This window comes from Cryptomeria japonica, chromosome 7, assembly GCF_030272615.1.
Source record: "Cryptomeria japonica chromosome 7, Sugi_1.0, whole genome shotgun sequence".
NCBI lineage: Eukaryota > Viridiplantae > Streptophyta > Pinopsida > Cupressales > Cupressaceae > Cryptomeria > Cryptomeria japonica.
Window position 1 is genome coordinate 43,013,093 of NC_081411.1, and position 21,720 is coordinate 43,034,812.

At 33.9% G+C, this 21,720-nt stretch overlaps 1 protein-coding gene across 1 annotated transcript; it reads right to left on the reverse strand.

Annotated features, from left to right (window-relative positions):
* Nucleotides 1-2,210: 2,210 nt before the first annotated feature.
* LOC131856387 (disease resistance protein Roq1-like) lies at nucleotides 2,211-7,062 on the reverse strand. Its single transcript, XM_059208157.1, has 6 exons — nucleotides 6,428-7,062; nucleotides 4,628-5,744; nucleotides 4,227-4,502; nucleotides 3,431-4,105; nucleotides 2,918-3,229; nucleotides 2,211-2,291 (listed from the first exon to the last, which is right to left on the reverse strand). The coding sequence occupies exons 1-6, from the start codon at nucleotides 7,060-7,062 to the stop codon at nucleotides 2,211-2,213; spliced, it is 3,096 nt and encodes a 1,031-aa protein (XP_059064140.1).
* Nucleotides 7,063-21,720: the final 14,658 nt, after the last annotated feature.

Sequence of the window (21,720 nt, forward strand, 5' to 3'; positions counted from 1 at the left end):
ATTACATATAAATCAAGTATTATTTTAACTTTTTACTTAAAAAATATTTGATGGTTTTAGGCAAAAAGGTTTCACTTGAAACCATCTGTGCCACATTGATGTCATGTTCTACTTGAAAAAATTCATAAGAAACTACTTTGTTGGTCGAAAGTGTGACATGCCTGTTGTTGGAGTAATTAGGACATCATATAATTAGTCATCTAATTATATCCTTTATTACTTAATTCACTTAAGCTAAACTTATGATTTCTTTTATCTTTTTCTAGATAGAGCCTTATCTAGCACCTGTTGTCTCATTCATTATGATGTCAACACTTGTCAAGATCTCTTTTAATCTTCCTCTAGGGTTTAGTCTAGTGTTGCAATCATCATTCTATAAGAATTCATTGTATTCATTAGTATAATTAATAATGTAGGGGACTCCCATACATTATATACCTCAAACACATGATTTGTTCCACTATATGAGGGTTACACCACCCAAGATTCATGCATAGCATAACAAAGAGAATAACACACATTTGCAAGAAACAAATTTCCTTCTATTACTCAAATGAAATGAATTACAATTTCATCAACTATAAAATATTAGCCACTTGGGCTTTAGAACTCTATGTAAGTTGTAACTACCACTTAGCTCTCAAATGAAGGAGAATTCTTCTCAACTTTAAATGATCACTCAATTCCAAATGATTTAATCGATTCTAAATGATCCACTCAACTTTGGATACTTAACCACTACCCCAAAGCTCTCTTTATATCATTCGTGTGCCTCTTGGAAATCCCACACCCTCTCTTGGAGAGAAACACATGGACATCAAGAAACACAACACACAGTCAATAGATGACTCTTCAACTCCTTAGGAGGGCACCTAATGTGACATCTCTTCAATTTTCCAAATTGGGCACCTAAAGGGGTGTGTTTTCCCATTATTTTTTACACCCACCAAGACATGTGAATGCATGACTCTTCCCCTTCCCCAAATCCACGCCAAGATGAGGTTTTTCTTGATTTCACATTAGAAATATTAGACAAATGGGTCCACTCTTGAAAATTACAATTGCCCTTACACATTGGCCACAAATATTAAATAATTTCAACCCCATATGTCCCCTTGAACAATTTTCTGAGTCACATTTAACTTCAAGAATAAAACACACAAAATAACTTAGAATTCTAAGAAAGTTTTGTATTTCAAACATTGTTATTCACCTTTGAAAGAAAATCAAAAGAAATACAAAACTAAAATCTCATAAAATTGTTGTTGAAACTCCTATAATGAAATTATATGCTATGGAGAAGCATGGCTTACCTTTAATAGCTTCCAAAATTTCAAAAACTATTGCTAGGACCGAAGTTAACACTTCTGCCTAGATCAAACACTGTATATTGTTGATGCCTCATAGACTAACTTCATTAGTAAAACATTACTAATAACTTAAGAAATTTTGTCTATAAGACAATCTGATCCATAACAGAGGATATATTGACAGTCCTTTAAAAATGATTTTTGTGATTATTTAATCTATCATGGTTGGGTATTTTTATAAAAATCTATTTATATTTCAAACTCCCAATTCTTTAAGTTATAAGCTATAGAGATATTATAGATGAGTAGCAAGACTCTGGCCTACTCATGAAGGGTGAGATCCAACAACATGACCTACTTCACTTTTTACAATACTAGAGTTATTTGTAATGAACATGAATCTGGTTTGGAAATAATATTTTGTCCTGAATAAACAATTCAGAATGCATGCTTTGTTCAGAGACACTATCTCAGGCAATATTTACTGAAGGATGCTCTGGACCGTGGGTATGAAAGTGGGTGTACCAAGCGTTGTTCACTGGTCAAGGTTGATCATCTGGTTGTACTCAATTACGAGCTTTGAGTCTCAAACGAATCCACAGGGTGCAGTTTATTTACAACTATGCAACCTAAGTAATATCTTCTTATAGTTCTATATATAGATGTTGCTTCATGATTCAATTTTGCCTGTTAAAACTGTTTTATAACCAATTTAATTGTTTCTTTTATATTTAACTGTGTCCATGGTTTCCATTTTAGGAAATGTTTAATATTTCTTTTTTCTTATTAAAGAGGTCAAGCTTTTACTGCAATAACTAAAGGGCTTTCAGTAACCACTGGAACATTGAATCTGGGTTAGAATTTTTAATAATTAATGCTTTCAAGTTTTTACTCCCATTATCAAGGGGCTCTCAGCCTAACCGTGTTTGATTCTATCTCTTTGCTCTGGCCCCGTTCCATCTCAACTAGTTGACTGACACCCTGTCATATTAATAACTATTTTGCACAGTAACACATTGACAAAACAAAATCTTTGGTAAAGATTGCTTACTTTCTAGTCCAGTAATTCTTATGCTGTAAAAATATTCTATTGTGAGTATATTTATGTTCCAAGCTAGATAAAAGACATGTTTGCCCTTGAGATATATTTCAATGAAGACAAGCTTAAAGTTGAATCTTTCTTGTTTTTGTGTCTATCCAAGCTAAAGTCCATCATTTGTGGTTAACCATTATCAATTTCACAATAGTGATGTAACCAATTCGACAAATGACACTAAATTGAGGAAACATGGCACTGAATGGCTTTGGTGTATTATGGTGGTTGTATGTAAGAATAAAACAAATAATATTACTTAATTCAGGGAAAGAAATGAAGATCAAATTAACCTCAGCTCCATGATCCATCCATTAGCTGAAAGTCATGACCGCCTTGCTCACTATTCCATTCCTTTGTCATATAGCTGGGTAATGATTCTTTTCCATATATGCAGGGTTTTACATTTTTCACCCAAGTTCACTGTCACTATATATCCCTTCACAAATCTAGCTTGAGTGACTATTCTTGGAATCCAGAAGGATTGAGCAATATAATTTTGGGCATGGCTTACTCTTTCTGGGTCAGTAACTCCAAGGGTGACTATCCATTGCCCTTTTGAGATAGTGCTCTCTATCCATTCATTAACAGAATGCGGAATATTTATAACTCCCACATTTTCGTAGCTGTGAATCACAACACATACAATGATTGCACTCAACGACTGTGGTGTTTTTAATGATGCCTCAAGCATTCCCTTTTCATTTATATCAATTCCATTAATTGCCTCTGCCCCAATCAGGTCAGAAAAGAAATTTGCATTTAAAGTTGAGCACACTCCATCGACTGCTTTCCCGATTACACTAGTCAGCTCTGTTGGAAGTCTCTGAGGTGGTAAGAGAACTAGTCAGCAGATTTTAGAGCAATTGATAAGAAAATTACTTCCTCGGAGCAAATTACAGAGAAACCCATATAAAATCCCATCTAGGGTGGGCCATTTTTACAAGTACCAAAACAAATTTAAGATCACACTTAAGAATAGAAAAAAATAGTTCTCCAGTAAACATTACAAAAGTGAAATATTTACCTGCAGCCTTTGAATGGAATTCAATAGAGCTCCACTGACTTTTGAAAGGTGCAAGCATTTCAATTGTCCCAATTCTTCAATGCCTGTTATACTCTGCAGCTCCCCACATTCATCAATGGTGATTCTTTCTAGGTAGTCCAATTTTGCAAGACTAGGCAACTCTTCAAGCTGGGGACATTCCATTATATTTAATGTTGAGATCTTTTCCAGATCAAAGCTCCACAATATTGTTTTTAATATTGGACAGTCTTTCAACTTAATACACTTCAGTGCTGTTGTCAGTGTTATATTCACTTGGATTAGATCTGGCATAAACTCAATGTGAAGAGATATGAGGTTGGGACAATAATCTCCACAAATTGATACCTTGGATACAAGTTTTCCTTCTCTAATCACCATCAACCCAAGGCTACTCATCTGAGGCTTAGAGACAGTTGACATTCCACTATTACTCAAAGAAAATTGTCCAGTACTTGATCTGAAATCACTCAATACTAGTCTTCTAAGATTTGAGAGTTTTCTAAGGGATTCAGAAAAGGATTTCCATTCAATTTTCATGGGATCGTCCCCTCCTTCTAGGACTAGATATTCCAATTGAGTTAACATCCCTATTGAATTTTGAAACTCTTTTAGTGAGACTGCATCAAGCACCAACTCTTTCAACTGAAAAGGGGCCTGAAAAAGAATCCGTAAAATTCATTCCAAAGGTAAACAAATTCCATGAAATAGAACTACAGGGAAATGCATGGTTTTCCATAAAAGAAGACCTAATTTTCAATAAAAAGAAAAGAAATACCTGTGCATCGTTCAGCCACAGTTTTTCGAGATATCCATTTATAATTGTTAAACAATGCAGATTTTGCAAAGGAATACATGAAGGAATGCTCGTCACTTTACGCCAATTCAGATCAAGCTTAATCCATAACAGAGCTGTTGATGCTTCACCCCAATCGTTTGAATCTCCTACAAAGTATGTCACAACAAAACTGGTGGATGGGTCTAAAAATGAGTGTAAACACCTTAAACTATGAACTTTGGTTTCGATGAGGGTCTGTTGAAATCCCTTAGACTCCTGCATTCACAGATCAAATTTATATCTGGGCTGCAATTGGAATATAATTAGATAAAGCTACAAAAAAAAATAAAAAATTGAATATCAGCATGTGGAGCATAAATCTCTAGGAGGTAGAAGCACACCAAAGATTTGAGATGTTTAGGATGCCACAAGCGATGATGGGTGCCCAATTCATCTGCCATTTCTCTTCCCAAATCACGGAGATGATCATGCATTCTGAATTGAAGCTTGTCGCCATATTCCTCATCCTTCTGGTCATGAATTTGGCACTCAACCATTTCAATAAGACACTTATCTTTAAGGGTTTGAATTGCATGCTCTGCCCTCCATCCAGAAGCCTCCCATATTCTCATGGCCATACACTTCTCTTTGCCGATGAAAAAGCATGCGATGTCCATGAAAATCTGTTTCTGTTCACTTTCCAATCCATCAAAACTGATTTTAAGTTTGTGTTTTATATCTCTATCTAATGTTATACGAACTTTATCCAATTCCAACTTCCAATATTGTTTGTCAGTGCTACCAAAAACATGCCCACCCAGCACTTTGAGAGACAGGGGCGAACCCCGACAGACTTCCACAAAGCTCTGAACCAAATTTTCATATCCATTTGCAGGATAAGATTGGTGGAATGCGTGCCAACAGAACAGCTCCCTGCTATGATATGCATTCATTTCTTTCATCTTGTAACGAATATTAATTTCAGCACGTATTAGCACTCTCTCATCACGGGTTGTAATGATTACATAGCTATGAGGAGGCAGGAAATCTCTAACTAAAAGAGCATCTAGCTGGTCCGTGTGATTGATGTCATCTAAAACAATAAGGAAGCGCAACTGGTGGCCTCTTGAAAGACGATTCCTAATACAGCTTGTTCCCTCATCTATGCTCTGAAATTTGGGAGGATCATTTTCTCGTACCAGATCTTTTAGGAGCTTAGTTTGCAAAGAAAGCAATTCACTTCTGGAAGATGCTTCTCGCACATCAGATAGAAAACATGAACCATGGTACTCTAAACGTTTGCGATTGAACAATTCTTTGGCTAGAGTTGTCTTGCCAGATCCACCCATTCCAAAGATGCCAATTATCTTAACTATCTCCTCCTGTCTGCAATGCTTTTCAAAGTCTTCTACAATTTCATCTAACCCCACAGGATGTTTTGCCACATCTAAGAATTTTGCCTTTTGTAGTTCTTTTAGGACAGCAGACACTACATTTTTAAGCAGCTCCGCATGATCACTGAAAAATTACAAGAATATGATCAGAAAGATGTTATGTTCAGGCAATTTTAAACAGCACACTTTTAAAGTTGGGTTACTATGAATGGAAGCCTTCTAAAAAAATTCAGTAGATGTTAAGATGTTTTAGGAATAATTAAAAGTTAGTAGTTTCATGAATTTAAAAGTACAATTCAGTTTAAAAGTTTAAATTTTAAAATTGAAAGAGGTTGGTGGAATGAACTGTAACTACAGAATTGGAAATGTATAAATAAATATCATGTTTTCTTATTTCTATTTCTGGTAGGAATCTAAAATTTTATATAATTGATAAATCCTAGAAAAAGTTGTAAACTGGTGGGACAATTTAAATAAATCAGCCAATTTCACCACTAAATCTACAGCACCCCCAAAAATAGGAGCTGTTATTATTCAAGAAAATATTTAAATTCTGGAGCATTTTTACTTTATTTTTCTGTTTCATGAGTTATGTTATTTGAAAATACACTGAAACCTTCTTTGAGACTCCTGCCTACATTTTGAATTAGATGGTTTGAATCTGAAATCACACTAGCTTCTCCAATAAAACCTACTTAAGAATGTTATTTTAAATAAACCACTTAAACAAATCTAAAACCAAAATATTATAATTTTTTTTTAAGAGAAATGCAACTCTTCATGGTAAACACATAGATAAAGTCTTACTGATCATGTTTGCTGAATTCGTATCCAGTGATGAATGAGACAAAGTGAAGGGCTTCCTTCCACTCTTTAAGCTTGTCAAGGTGCCTGCCCTTCTTTTCATATTCAGCAAATGCATTTGCAAAAACTCCCTTTTCGATGTGACGGAGATCAGAAGGCGCCACATCATAAAACACTGGTATAAACACAGAATTAGTTTGTGACATAAGGGAAAGCTCAGCTAAACACCAAGGAGAAGTTGCATATCCTTTTGAGAATATAGCAATTTGAACTGAAGCAGAGCTGATAGCGTTACGAATGGCAGGAGGAAACGAGTCTCCCAATTCCATCTCTTGTGAATCAAGAAAAGCCTCAACTCCCATACCTTGAAGAGAATTGTAAATTGGAAGAGCCAAACTAATTTTCACATCAGGACCCCTGTGGTTGATGAATACATCAAACATTCTAGGGGATGCAGGAGGGTTTTCCCTTCTGTCTTCAGGTTCCATTCCACTGAAAGCAGAAGAAGAAGACAAGAATATAAGCCTGGAATTGAAGTTCCATGTTCTCTTCTTTCTCCCTAGACTTCTTGGGGCTGAGTGCAACAGCATGGAAGTGCCAAAACCAGAGGGATAGCGAACTTGACAATAGCAAGCCATGCTAAACGACTTAATTGTCTGTAAATGCTAAACGATGATGCTAGACATGGAAAGAATGAAGTTAGCTATTGTAATGGAAGGAATAATCTTAAGCATCTGGACTTGTTCCACACTGGAGTAACCAGTGATTATATCTCTGGTTTTTTAAATGAAGAATGCTCGTCATTGTTGAGCAGCAAAGTGTTTCAACACATATTTTTGTCTTTTTTTTCCTAATTCCACAAAGATGACTTCTTCAGTACTAAGTTTACACCTATGAACATTTGGAAAATCGGTGGAATTAGGTAGTTTCCCTTGAAAGCAAATGGAAGAGAGCTGCTACGTTGCAACTTCCTTATTGTTAAACATATAAATTGAACGGGTCATAGCATTTGTTAATCATTAAAAAAAGGCATATATATCAAAATGTAAATACTCAGTGTAGGTCTTTTTTATGGTTGATAACGAAGATTTGTTTGGCACTTTTTTAAGAGAGGTGATATTAAATTGCAATATTTAGATGGATTTTAAAATGGGAAAGTGATGATAAAGATGTTAGAGGTCAATTTATTTAGCTGTTTGGCAACTGGATCCCATAACTTATAGCTGATTTGTTTTTTTCCATATTCAATGAAATTTTATCTTTCAGGGTTGGCATCCAACTTCATTCTTTTTTCCTTACGAATATGAACAAATGTCTCACAACCAAAAACTCTGCAAGTGATTGTAAGAAATTCTTCTTCCGAGCCACTTCTCTTCCAAATAGACTGTTGTATTTAATGGCCCTGCCCAAAATTCTTTACCCAAACTTGCATTTGAGAGCATGCTTTGGGCTCTCTCCAAGATTATTTCATTCAACCTCTTAGCTACAACGTTTTTTTGAGGGGTGAAAGGAACAATTTTGATGTGTTGTATGCCATTTTTTGCACAAATATTATCAAACTCCCAAGAACAAAAGTCTCCAACATTATCCATTTTCAAGCACTTGATTTTCAACAATTACTTTCAATTTTTTTATTTGCCAAATACTTCAAACTTTGTATTTAACAAATAAACTCAAACCTTATGAGCACAATCATAAAAAAAAGAACAAAAAAATTTGACCCGCCAGTAGAGGTTACCTCCATGGGACCAAATACATCCGAGTGCATGCACTCTGATGACCTTGTCTTCTTGTCACATCCAATTTTAGAGAATTTGATCCTGCTCACACAACTCTAAATCATCAGATTCCAAACCTGAAAGTTGATCCCTTATGAGAAAAATTTCAAGTCCCCTCTTGCTCATATGTACTAGCCTTTTGTGCCAAAACTCCATCCCACTATCCACAACAATCATGACAACTCCTAATTCAATATGACTCTATAGTAGATACAAAGTACCCAATTTGCAGGCCTCTCGCTACTACCAAGGTTTCTTGAGTTTAGGAACACATCCCACAATAATCATTTTCATTTTTTAGTTTTAACATCGCATTACCTTTACCAACAACCTCACATAGTTCATCATCATGAAGGTAGACCTTAAAGTAAGTTTGCCTCCTCGATAATTTTTAAAGCTTTATGACATGAATCTACATAAAAGGAAGCACCGGAATCCCATACCCATGAATGAACTATAGTTTCACTTGTAGACAAAACTAATGCACCTCCATCCTCTTCTATGTAGCATTAACTTCATTTTATTTTGATTGATTTTGCACCTTCATAAATGACTAGTAATTTTTCTTTATGTTTCCTTCTTTGCCACAAAACCGACAACCTATATTTCACCTATAGACTGAGATTTCATATTAGATTTAGATTTTCCTATATTGTTATTTCACTCTCTTTCTTGGGATCTCCCTCTATTACCAAATATGAAAGCATCTCTCAAGGAATTTCTTCGATTCTTCTCTCCTCTTATCCTCACTAAAGAGAATCCCAACAACATCATCAAATTTTAATATACTTTTGTGCTTGCCAAACATCGAATTATTGATTGCCATCACTACTACTACTTAGCTATCGAGTAGAGAGCACAATAACAAAATGGCATTGATTTCATCGTCCAGATTTATATTCATGAAAATTAATTGGTTGATAAGTATGTTGAATTCATTTAAATGGTTTGACATATTGCGTCCTTCCTTCATCGTCAAGTTGTATAATTTCTTCATGAGAGAAACTTTGTTTGATGCGGAAGCCATTTCATACATATAGACAACTTTTCCTATAGCCCTTTTGCTCTTTTCTCGGTTACAACATTGAATAATACATTAATGAATAAAGAGAGGATAATTGTTTCTTGCCTTCTATCCATTTTCTCCCATCATGAGCCATTATAGCTGGCTTCTTTATTTTGCCAAGTTTCAGAATGATTGAGAGGTCTCTCTAAATCAGCAACTTTTCTATTTACATCTTCCACACCCTGAAGTTTTGTCCTAAGAATTTTTTCAATTCTTCATTTATCTGCCTCTTCCAGTTTTCTGAAATTTCTTCACAATTTTCCAATTCAGCTTCTCAACAAGCTCTGATATCAATTGTTATAAAAAATACAGATAAACAAATACAGAACCAATTATAATAGATCCAAAATAAACAAATACACATGCAAAACACCAGATTTATCTTAAGCATCTGGACTTGTCTCACACTGGAGTGACTTGTGATTATATCTCTGCTTTTTTAAATGAAGGATGTTCGTCACTGCTGAGCAAAGTGTTTCGACGTATACAATTTTGTCCTTTTTTTCCTAATTAAGAGAACTGCTACGTTGCAACTTTCTTATTATTACACTTATCATGAATTGAACCGGTCACAGCCTTTTTTCATCATTATAAAATGCACATACCCATGTTGTATTTTTTATGGGTGATAGCTAAACTTACTTGGAAGCTTTTGTAAGGGAGGTTAAGCAATCTAGAAAAAAATATTATTTATATAAATACTTTGGGACAATTAATTAAATTAGAGCTATAAATAAATTTGATTAAGATAAATGAGTTTGAATTGACATCAAATAATTGAAATAAATGTTTAGCAAATTAATTAAATTGTAATTTATTTTGTTGGATTTTAAAGATAAAAAATGGTGGTGAAGATATTAGGAACCATTTCATCATAATGTTGAAATATTAAGACTTGTTTAGACAAATGTCTCAAAATCTACATATAAATTAAACTCGTTTTTCATTCACCTATATGAGTGTAGGATTGATTTTCAAGAGTGTGGACCTAAACAAAATATGTTAATCTAAATTAAAAAATTAAATATTTGAATATTTAAAATGATATAAATTTTATGATCAATGTTTATACATGTTAGAGTAATATAAGTAGCCAAACTAAAAATTAAATATTTGAATATTAACAATGTGTATGTGTGTGCTCGTGCGCGCGCATGTGTGTGTGTGGGGGGGGCGGGATAGGATTAACAAGTCTATAGATACAAACAAGGAATCTATTCTCCAACCTGTCAATCGTATTGGAAGGAGAATGATCCATTAGGCTCAAGATAATTTAAGCTCAAAGTGGATGCAATGGTCACTCACTATGGATGGAATATAATTATGCAAATTGTAAATGAGGAATGCAAGTAGGTCCAAATAAGTTAAAATGATAGTTTTCAACATGCACGGAAAGATAGACAACTAGTATACCACTTTCAGAAAAAAGGACTGCTAGAGAAGACTAAGACTAATCTGCACTCTCAATTTTAGTTTGGATCAAGCATGTCAAGCATGGAAAGCCAAGAACACTAAAATAGGCCTAGATAAGCATGAAATTACATAGAGATGCAATTTAAAACACTACATTTAGCCCCCACTTTAGTGATAGTACTTGCATTCATACTCATGGTAAAGTAGATCAAAGCATAAGAAACTCTCATCAAGGTAAAAGAGACAAGGATCACCATGACCCGAAGTGACTAAAGAACTTTATCGATCTAAAACCAAGAAAAAAGGAGCAAAACATGAACATAGAGAAAGCATAACTACACTACTCTAGTAAGGTAAAACTTACTATAAGTCATGTAAAACAGTGCAAAGGAGAACTGAAATAGTTTAGCAAGTTGTGTTATGCTATTTAATTCACCCCAAAGATAACCAAGTGGAGAAATTTATGCTTAGAAATCTGCCAAAGGATTAGTGCAAAGGATAACCAAGGAAAGAATTGTATCTAAGAAAAACTGCTAAAAAACAAGATTACAAAGTAAAATTCATAGTTTGCTAAGTAATCTAAAAAAATTACTACAAAAATTGATTGGTGGTTTGTGCATAGTGTAACAAAGAGAAAAGTGTATGCTCCCATGTTAAAGTGATTGTGTATGCCTTATCATGAGCAATAGCGTTAAGGTAGCATACATCCATCCAAAAGACAAGCACGTTTCTACTATGTTATGTCCCCAAGCAAGGACAAAATCAAGTGAAATAAAATAAGGGATCCACTAACTTTGGGGTTAGTTTGTGCATATGATAACTCATGTATATCAAGTATAATTGCAGTGATTAAACCTCATCCCCCCAAAATAGTGGAACTACAAGCACAATGGAAGAAGAGCACATAAGATAACAAATAAATGTTTTTCTAGGTCAACATAGAAGAGACCAAAAAGAGATCTCAAAGCCTTACATCATCCCCAAATAGACACAAAGACACATATACGAACAACAAAATGTATGTATGACATAACATCAATACAACACATAGAAAAAATTGAGATACAAACAGAGGAATGACACAACAGATTGATCCCTTTATCACTTTGTGCCAATAGAGAAACAAGGGTCATCCAAAGAGAGGCTAACATAACACAAAGACATATCAAGCAACACAACACAAGGAAAGCACATTACAGACAAGCAAACACACAAAAGAGAATCCACAACATGAATGAAGCTAGTCAAGCAAATCATTTGCCCCATAATCTTGCTTAACATCATTTAGGGATGGTGGATAAGATGAAAGGAGAGAAACATCAAGCATAATAGATGGAGCTACTACGAATTTCAAACAAGGACTATTCTCTAATAATGAATCACTTTGTTTGTCACTAGGAGCTAGGGTTAATGCTTTGGAAAATCTTGAAGATAACTCATGATTGATTTCAATAACCTCATGCATATCATTAGAATCAACAAATGTTATTATTTGCATCAAAATTATCATCCATATCATCATCTAAATTAATCATAAGAGCAATTATTAGGGTAAGTGCACCAAGATGGTGAATAGAAAAGTGGCCACATGCAAAAAAAAATTGATTTTTTTCATAACCCGTGTGTGTTCTATGAAATTCAAAAAACGTGCTAGGCTTGGTAACACCAATCCTAGCCAAAAATAATAATTAAAAAAAAAAGGTACGGGTTTTGAGGAACAATTTCTCATAACCCGTACTGGTTATACAAAACTAGAAATTTTGGCCTTAGTTCTGCATAACTCATACGGGTTATGTAGAACTAGGAACCAAAGAAGAAGTGGGGAGAGAGAGGGAGAGAGAGAGAGAGGGGGGGGGAGGGAGTTAGAGATAGAGAGAGAAGGGGATAGCAAGAGAGGGAGAGAGATAGGGAAAGAAAGAGAAGGGATAGAGGGTGAGAATAGGATTAAGAGAGGGTGTGTGTGTGTGTGTGTGAGAGAGAGAGGGGGGGGGGTGGAGGAAGAGAGAGTTAGAGAGAGGGTAGGGGGTAGGAAGAGAGGGATGGGATAGGATAAGGAGAGGGGGAGGGAGAGAGAGTTAGAGACAAATAGAGAAGGGGATAGGAAGAGAGGTAGAGAGATAGGGAAAGAAAGAGAATGGAGAGAGAGAGGGGGGGGGAGGGGGAGAGAGAATAGGATAAGATAACAAGAGGGGAGGGAGAGTGGGGAGAGGGAGAGGTAGGGGGAGAGAAAGAGAGAGAAGGGGGAGAGGGTGATAATAGGATAGGATAACGAGAGAGAGAGAGAGAGAGAGAGAGAGAGAGAGAGAGAGAGTAGGAGAAGGAGGAGAGGGTGAGAGACATGAGGTAGAGAGAGAATGAGAAGGAGAAGAGGGTGAGAGACTCAACAGAGAGAGAAGTGTGAGGGGGAGAGAGATGGGATAGAACTCAAGGAGGATAATTAGGGCTCAGAATAGAAAGAGACAGTGATGGGGAAAGGAAGATGAGAGAGATAGAGAGGAAAAGAAGAGAGACATGCATGTATACAAACATATATACATATATGTATATATAACTATAGATATACATATATACATACATAAACACATATTATATATGTATTTCTATACATATGTGTAGTAAATTCTAAGTTTACAAACATACATTTTGATGTCTTCATAACCCATACGAGTTTTGTGAAACTCAAAATGATGTTTTTCATAACTTGTACTGGTTTTGTGAAACTCAAAATGATGGTTTTTCATAACCTGTATGGGTTTTGTGAAACTCAAAATGATGTTTTTCATAACCTGTATTGGTTTTGTGAAACTCAAAATGATGGTTTTTCATAACCCATATGGGTTTTGTGAAACTCAATAATGATGTTTTTCATAACCCGTACTGATTTTGTGAAACTCAAAATGATTGTTTTTCATAACCCATATGAGTTTTATGAAACTCAAAATGATGCTTTTAGTTCTACATAACCCATATATGAATGGTACTTTTTGTTTTTCAAAACCCAAGCGAGTTATCTTGCACATCAAAACCCATGCGGATTTTGGCTTGGTAAGAGGGTTGGAAAATGACCCTAAGGTTTGCAAGCCCATTTTCTCTCCATTTTTATCCCTTTACACATTTTTTCATCTTCCAACATGATTTTTCGACTTCATCATCATCAGGTTTACAAATGATCAAGTGGGTATCACTAAAATTACCACCATAATCTCACATATCTTCTTAGCTTTCTGACCATATAATTTTTTCTATTATTGGACAACATTAGCATAGTAAACTTCAATTTTCTTTACTAGTGCCTTAACAGTCCTCATAGACATACGTCTTTTAATAACTTTTGATATACTTGATCAAATTCAAAATAAATTACATATTATTTTTCTACACTAGATTTTATACAATTTTTTTTAAAAAAATTTCGTTTTCAATTATTTTGATGCAAGTTATGCCTAGCGCATGAATAAGTACCAACTTCTAGATCTCAATATTACCTATCATCCTACCAAAGGGTTTTGCAAAATAATAAATCTAACTATATATTTTGTGCAACACACGAAAACAACTATGTTATGTTTTTCTAAAAAAATCAGGAACAGTTTTTCATGCGAGAGAGGTTTGACCCTCTTAATCTTATCCAATTTTAAATAAATTTAGTAGTTTAGAAACTAGATTTAGAGTACTACAATTCTTATTCTTTTCTCAACTCCTAGTTTTGAGTGCGTCACCTTTAAATATCTCTTTGAAGTTCAGGTTTACCTATTTTTAGAAAGAAAAAAAAAAGTGACCACTTATACCCCCCTTTTTGTTCACCATCTTGGTGCACTTACCCATCATGCTTAGGAAATTTAATTTTCATAATATATTCTTCCAACTTTGGATTGGTCATAGTTTGTGTTGGCAATTGACACTCATTTGGTGACTTCTGATGGTTGATTATTGGTTTAGGGGTTTCATTGATGGCAACTCTTCATGGAGATTCGATCTAGTAGCCATAATTATTCTTATCTGGAAGCAGGTGTCAACTGGTAGCTAGTTAACTAGTATTATAGGATTGGTCAGAGCAGTTTTGGTCTGGAAGCTTTTCGGTGATTACAGAGTCATGAATCGTGTATGGGTTGATCGAGCTGACATAGAGACATCATTTTATTATTGTTTTGGTGATCCACATTTATCTTTTGTGATCCATTCATGCCGACATGTGACTACATGTTACACTAGCAGGTTGACTTGATAAATGATCTACTTTGTGATTGCGGATATATAAGACCGATGTAGATGATCTTTTTGATGTATGATATGATTGTATGCAAGCAAGTGGTGATCGAGAATCTATTTTGGCACAATTTCATGTGCACGTTCTTGATCTGGTAGCTGATTGAGATAGTGAATAGGGGAGAACAGAGTAGAACTACAGAGGTGATCCAGTCAGTATATTTGACACTTAACTGAAACTCATCCAGGCATTGTAGATGCGATTCTAGAGTTCTTTTATTGTATTTCATCATTGTAATTAATCAGTAAGGCAATGAGCCTTTCGAGGTTGTAGCCCTTATTATATTTGAGCAATGAGCTCTAGGAAGTGTGCTTGAATGCCCATGCATTCTCATATTGTAATATTCTTTTGCTACTGGCCATAGTGGAATAATATTGTGGGTTCAAATCCCACTGTGTTTTTTCCCATTTGGGTTTCCACGTAAAAATCTGGTGTTATGATTTTGTGGTTGATTGTTTTATGTTCTTGCATTTCAGTTTCATGTGTATGCTTTCAGTGGTTTAAAGTTAAGTCTGAAAAATTTGCTAACTAGTAGATCATTGATTCACCCCCTCTCTCAGTGATCTTTGATTCCAATAGTTTGGTCAAATGGGATCAAAGCATTAGGAGGATTTTTAGGGGACAAAATGGTTTAGTAAGAAAGCTCACAAGCCTCAGCAAGGCGTCTTCAGTGCCAGTATTAAGTATTGCAATTTCTTTTGGTTCAGCTTGGAATTTGAGAAGACTTGGGATCAATCACCATCGACTCCTTTTCTTCATTTGGGTAAAAATACAAAATTATGTCATGTCTCGGGCCAACTTATCAACACAAGTGAATTTAAGTAATTCTAAATAAAAATTAATTTTAGTCAAATATATGGCCTATAGAGATTCATCATAGCTATCTTATATATGGGCCACAACTTTTCCAATTGGAATTGTCTCTAAATGTATATTTTATACCATTTTGGGTCTAATTACCAAAATATACATATATTTTTAAAACTCGATGCTTCAACAACTCCTACTCTTATAAATAATTTATCTTTTGAAATCTAAATACCCTTTTATAGATCTATAAGTGAATTTTCCAAAATATATATCTTCTAATAGTTTAATTATTTCTTTTATTTTATATGTATTTTTTACTGAAAGTAGGTCATCATCACTAAAATATAAGGTTGATTATCTTGTAAAGGAAAAATACTGAAATTTATTTCATTTAAAAATTAAAAAAACACTAGAGAAAAGAGTCTATGTCAAGATGAAATAATTCTTTTCTAATTAGGATAAATAATTAAGAAAAAAGGTGATGCCAAAAGGAAAGAGTTATATTTTAGTAAATGCAACTTTTCTAATTTATTGAAAAATACATTAAAAATAGTTAAAAATATATTTTTGCACTAAAGTTTCAAGTTATCAATATAAACAAAAAAATTGAAGAAAAAAAGGTAAAATTTACTATATAAAGTGTGATGCCTCACGTAACTTCAATTTCAACATTTTATCAACAACTAAATTATAGTGTTTACTTTATAAGAAAGTATATTCAAATAATTTTTTTAATTTATTTTTAAAATTACAAATGTAAAATGCACAAAAAAATATACATTTTATTAGTTTACATCAATTCAAAATTCAAAACATATATTTCACTTTCTATTGATTCAATTTAAAAAGTTGAATTAGCATTGGCCATTTTATTTATAAAAGTGTGATACAACTTTGTGCTTTTACCCATTTCTAGAAGGAGAAACAGAAGGAACCTCACTAGTTTGAGAGATAGAGGATGTTGGATGTTTGTATAATATAGGAGGTGGAGGAGTGAAAGGTGTGGGAAGGATTCTAGGTCTAGAATGGGGAGATAGAACATCCTTAGGTTTACTTAACTTGGAAAAACATTCATGTTTGAATTTATGGTAAGATAAGAATAAAATGTCTTGATGAGGTTGTGATGGTTGAGGTGTTTGAGGCTAAAAGAAGTCAAGAAAAATGTTTCAACAATTTCTAAAGGCTTATAGAGACTATGACTGATAGTGATAATTTCTCCATTGTGACAAAACTTCAAACACTTATGGATGGGAGAAGCAATAGCTTTCATGGAAGTAATCCAAGGAAGTCCTAGTTTTACTTGGAATTGATCAAGAGGTTGGGATAACAAAAAAGGTGACATCTAATCCCTTCTTACCAACTTCAATAGGAAGTGTAATAAAACCATGGGTAGGGCAAGAAAACCCATCATAAGTCTTAATCATCACATCGAATTTGTCATAAGATCTTTGATAAAATTGTCTTGTAAAGAGATGTTTTTGAGTTATAACATTCACCATACATATAGGGTCAATTCACCATTAATCTTCACATAAATGTATAAAGGTCTATCAAGTGCCTTAATAATCTCCTTAGGTTCAAAGGTAATGCAAGGTTAAGAGGAAAGTGCAAATTCCTATTATTGTCCTCCATGTCAAGATGAAAGTATCCCTTCCTACCCTTATCCTAATTCCCCTATTGATTGAAATTCACATCATCGTCCCATTTCTGATCTATGCAAGTTGTTCATGAACCCTTTATATATTAAATGGGTTATTCCACTTTCATCCGATCCGATCTACTTCATGATCATATCATTCCTTCCATATCATATCATCCTCAAAATGGACTTGTGTCTTGTTTTAAAAGAAACAAGTATCCCATTGCTAAAAACATTTATCAAAACATTCATTATCAAGGAAAGGGGTTAGGTATCCATAGGCAAAATATATTAGAATAGCTTCATATAAAAGAAAATCTCAAATATCATGGCCTTGGGTAAATATATCACTCTCAAAATATTAGTATCCTTGCTAAATCTCACATCTCACCATCTAAGTCGATACATGCACATTCCCCATCCTCCAAATCCATATTGGGTCCTCATATCCCAAAACTAAAGTCTTTATCCCTTCCATCCATCTTAGGTCATTATATCCCTCCATCCACTATCCATTTAACCTTTGGTTCACAATCCTATTACCATATTGTAAATCAAGATCAACAAAGGGACACATCCTTGATAACCTTCCAACCATCTATCTACATGAACCCATACAAAATACCTTTATATCATTCCTATCTATGTATGAATCCCATTCCTCTTGGAAACAATTTGGATCCCAAGCATAAAATCCATAAGTATAAAAAATCCATATACGACAAAATATCAACTTGTCCCATCTAATTGACATGTCAAATCTAAAAAAAAGTTGATCGAAAAGAAAAAAGAAAAATCCAAAATTATGTGGATTCATAAGTCTCTCATAAAATAAATGCATTCCAAAGAACCAAAAGGAAAGAAAAAAAAGAGCCATGTGGATTCCCAAGTCACTCATAGAAGAACTATATCCTAAAGAAAATAAAAATTGGCACCCTAACTTGCTATTCCAAAGACTTCCTCCATATAAAGATCTCCCACCTTTCAAACCTATTTTGGGTCTTTATGTCTCGAAAACCACTATCTTAGATACTCTATTTCCTCCATCCATTTTAGGTTATTATGTCTTGAAATAAACATCCACTCCTCCTTCAAGATTTCAAAATCCAAAATCCACTTGTCCTCCATCACTCCACCACCCCTCAAGGTTTGTGCCAATGTTGATCATGAAGACACTTCCATCCACCCAAACACAAATCTTCCAACATCCTATCCATTATCCAATGCCTAATTTTCATCCTTCCATACCTCCCATCCAATCTTTTGTATAAATTCTTTCCCCATTCAATCTTATCATCCATTTCATTTCCCTTTACCATCACCCTACCAACATATTTGATCATACCTTCAATAACCATGGTCCATTGAAGCACATATTTTAAGGGTACCATCCAAACAATGAGATGCTTGAGTCATTCCTCCATCTCCTATCGCACATCCATCATCTTCCAAAAAGTAAAAAATGTAAAACAAAAAAAGAGTAAAAAAAGTTGTCACCTTGATGAAAACTTGGTAAACTAGCATCTCGTGTGGCACAAAAAAAAAGGTAAAGATAAATAATTCATCCACTAATGAAAACTACTTTTGTGGCATCTTGGAAAAGTACCATTATGAAAACTTGGCAAACATGCATCATGTGTAATCCATCATCCTCTTTCACTCTACACTTAGGGCCAAGTTTCATCCATGCTAGATCCTACCTACCACATCTCCCACTATCCCTCATCCATTATCCATCACCCTATCTACATCCATATCCCCTTTTCCACGTTTGATCTTGACAAGGCTAAGGATCTCCATAAGTATCACACATCCTATCAGCTTCACCTTATCCATACCTTTCACTTTATATCCCTTATCCTATCCATTTACCACTTCCATCATCCATTATCACCTTTGATATTTCTTATCATATCCATGTCTTATCTCCATCCTAACCAGAAATCCATCCCTTGATCTTGGTCAAAACTAAGGACATAAAATGCAAAACATATTTTTAGAATCTTCTTGCCATGTCCATTCTTATAGGCCACATATCATTCAATGAACCGTGCTAACAGCTTACATTGCCATACAAATCCGTTATCTTGGATAAACATGTAGTCCCATCATGACATGGTCCTTGGATACCAAATCGATTTTGATTCCATAATGAGCTTCCTCCATCTTTCACATATCCATTTGCATCCCAATAGTTCATTCACCCGTTAATATTCTATGCCTTGCTAGATGTTGGGAGAAATAAATATATCTTTCTTGAGAATACATCCTAACATATAGCTTTTACCTTAATAAGTGATCTAGACATCTTTCAAAAATCTTGAAAATCAGAAATATCAAAATCCAAACACACACACACACACCAAATAATCTTAAAAAACCCTAAAAATTATAAAAAAATAATCAAAACACAAAAACAATCCATCATTCACAATTCATCCCCTTAAAATGACAAACATTTAAGCAAACACAACCAGAACGAAACATGCAAAACATTGAGCTTAACAAATCAATCATCAATAGGCAAACTACCAAGCTAGCCTACAACCTAGCTAATCAAATACCTATCAATTTTAAACATCTGTACCAAACAACTTGCCTTTATGGATACATCATTCCTAAAACAAGCACCCTATCAAATTTCATGTCCTAATGAGTACATATTTCCTACAATGGGCATCATATCAAACAATCATCATACCAAGAAGCACTTTTCTTTGGCAAAAAATTATCAATATGCCTATTGACTCATTTGGTCCAATGAGTCTTATCTTTTATTTAATTTATGTTACGTAATGTTCCTATGATACTCAAGGATATTAACAAGTTATTAGAGGAGCAAGGATGGATAATGATTTTTAATTTTGATTTCTATTTGTGGTTTATCTTGATAATATTGTTGGGGTAACTAATTTTATTATGTGTGATTGGGGTTCCTTTTTGCATAATCACAACATTCTATGTAATTCAAAGTTTATCTAACACTTTCTTGGATCAAGATTAACATGTTTTATGGTTACTTCGTCACATATTTTAACATAGATATACTGTCACTAGTATGAGTCAAGGTATTCCTTGTCTGCAACATGTTTGTTAATGCAAAGGGATAGTCCTCACCTTTTTCTTTCCCTACCTTGGTGCAATATATCGACTTGCAACATAATAAGGTTCGATGATGATATTGTTGTACACCAATAAAAGCGTAATAAGAGTTCAATAATGTTGTATCATCTATTAGGATTAAATAAAATTTGATCTCAATCTACCCTTGTCTACAATCAACTAATATTCTTCACTTCTTACCTATCATTCTTCACTTTCATCAAATTCCATCTTTCATCCAACATTCATATATAATTTATCTTATATAGGATGCTCCCTTCTTTAAACTAGATATTTTAATATGGTCGGATATGGGATGTGTCATTTTTGAAACTAGATGATCAAGTATCTTTTTGTCTTATATAGGATGTGTGCTTCCTGAAAAAAGACTTGGTCTTTTCCTATCAATCCAATTAATCCAATCAATCTACAAATCACTCAAACCATCTCTTCTATCCAATCAAACCCTTACATGCCATCAAGTTAACCATTCTTCTATCCCTCATATAACATTCTTCTTCTTTCGAGAGATCATTCATGTCTTTAACTCACAAACAATCTCTCGAGGAGGCATTCTATCTATATTACCCTATCACCACTAGGGCATTTCTGGCATAGAATTTTTTGGTTTTTTGTTTGGAACAACTCTCAATATTGCATTGTCTCAAAGATGAGAAAAATGTAGACACATAAAATTGTCTCGTGCCTAAGAACACTAATTTTACTAACTATTCATCTTTATTAATTGAATAATCTTAAATATTTAATTAATATAACTCTATTTTCTTAAATCAACATTATTCCTCCATTTAAAATTCATAATTCAATTTTTGCTTTGATTTTGTAATCAAATAATCTATAATCATTTCCCTTCTAATATTAATTAAATGATTTTATTATTTAATTAATCTCAATTATTTACTTTAATTAAATGATTTTTATTATTTAATTAAATCAATTTCTACTATGTTCTCATGATTAAATTATTTCTTCAAATTATTTAACTAGCCAATAAGGTCCTCTTTATTAAAAAAAATTCTAAATTCATTTAATTTCATTTAACCCTAATTTCAAATAAATTTCATTTCCCTCCAAATTCAAATTAATTTCATTTCCCTCTCATTTCAATTTTAATTTCATGTTTTAAGAACCCAATTTCTTCTAAATGTGATTTCATTTCAAATTTCCTACATCACATTTAGAAATCCTTAACTCCGATCT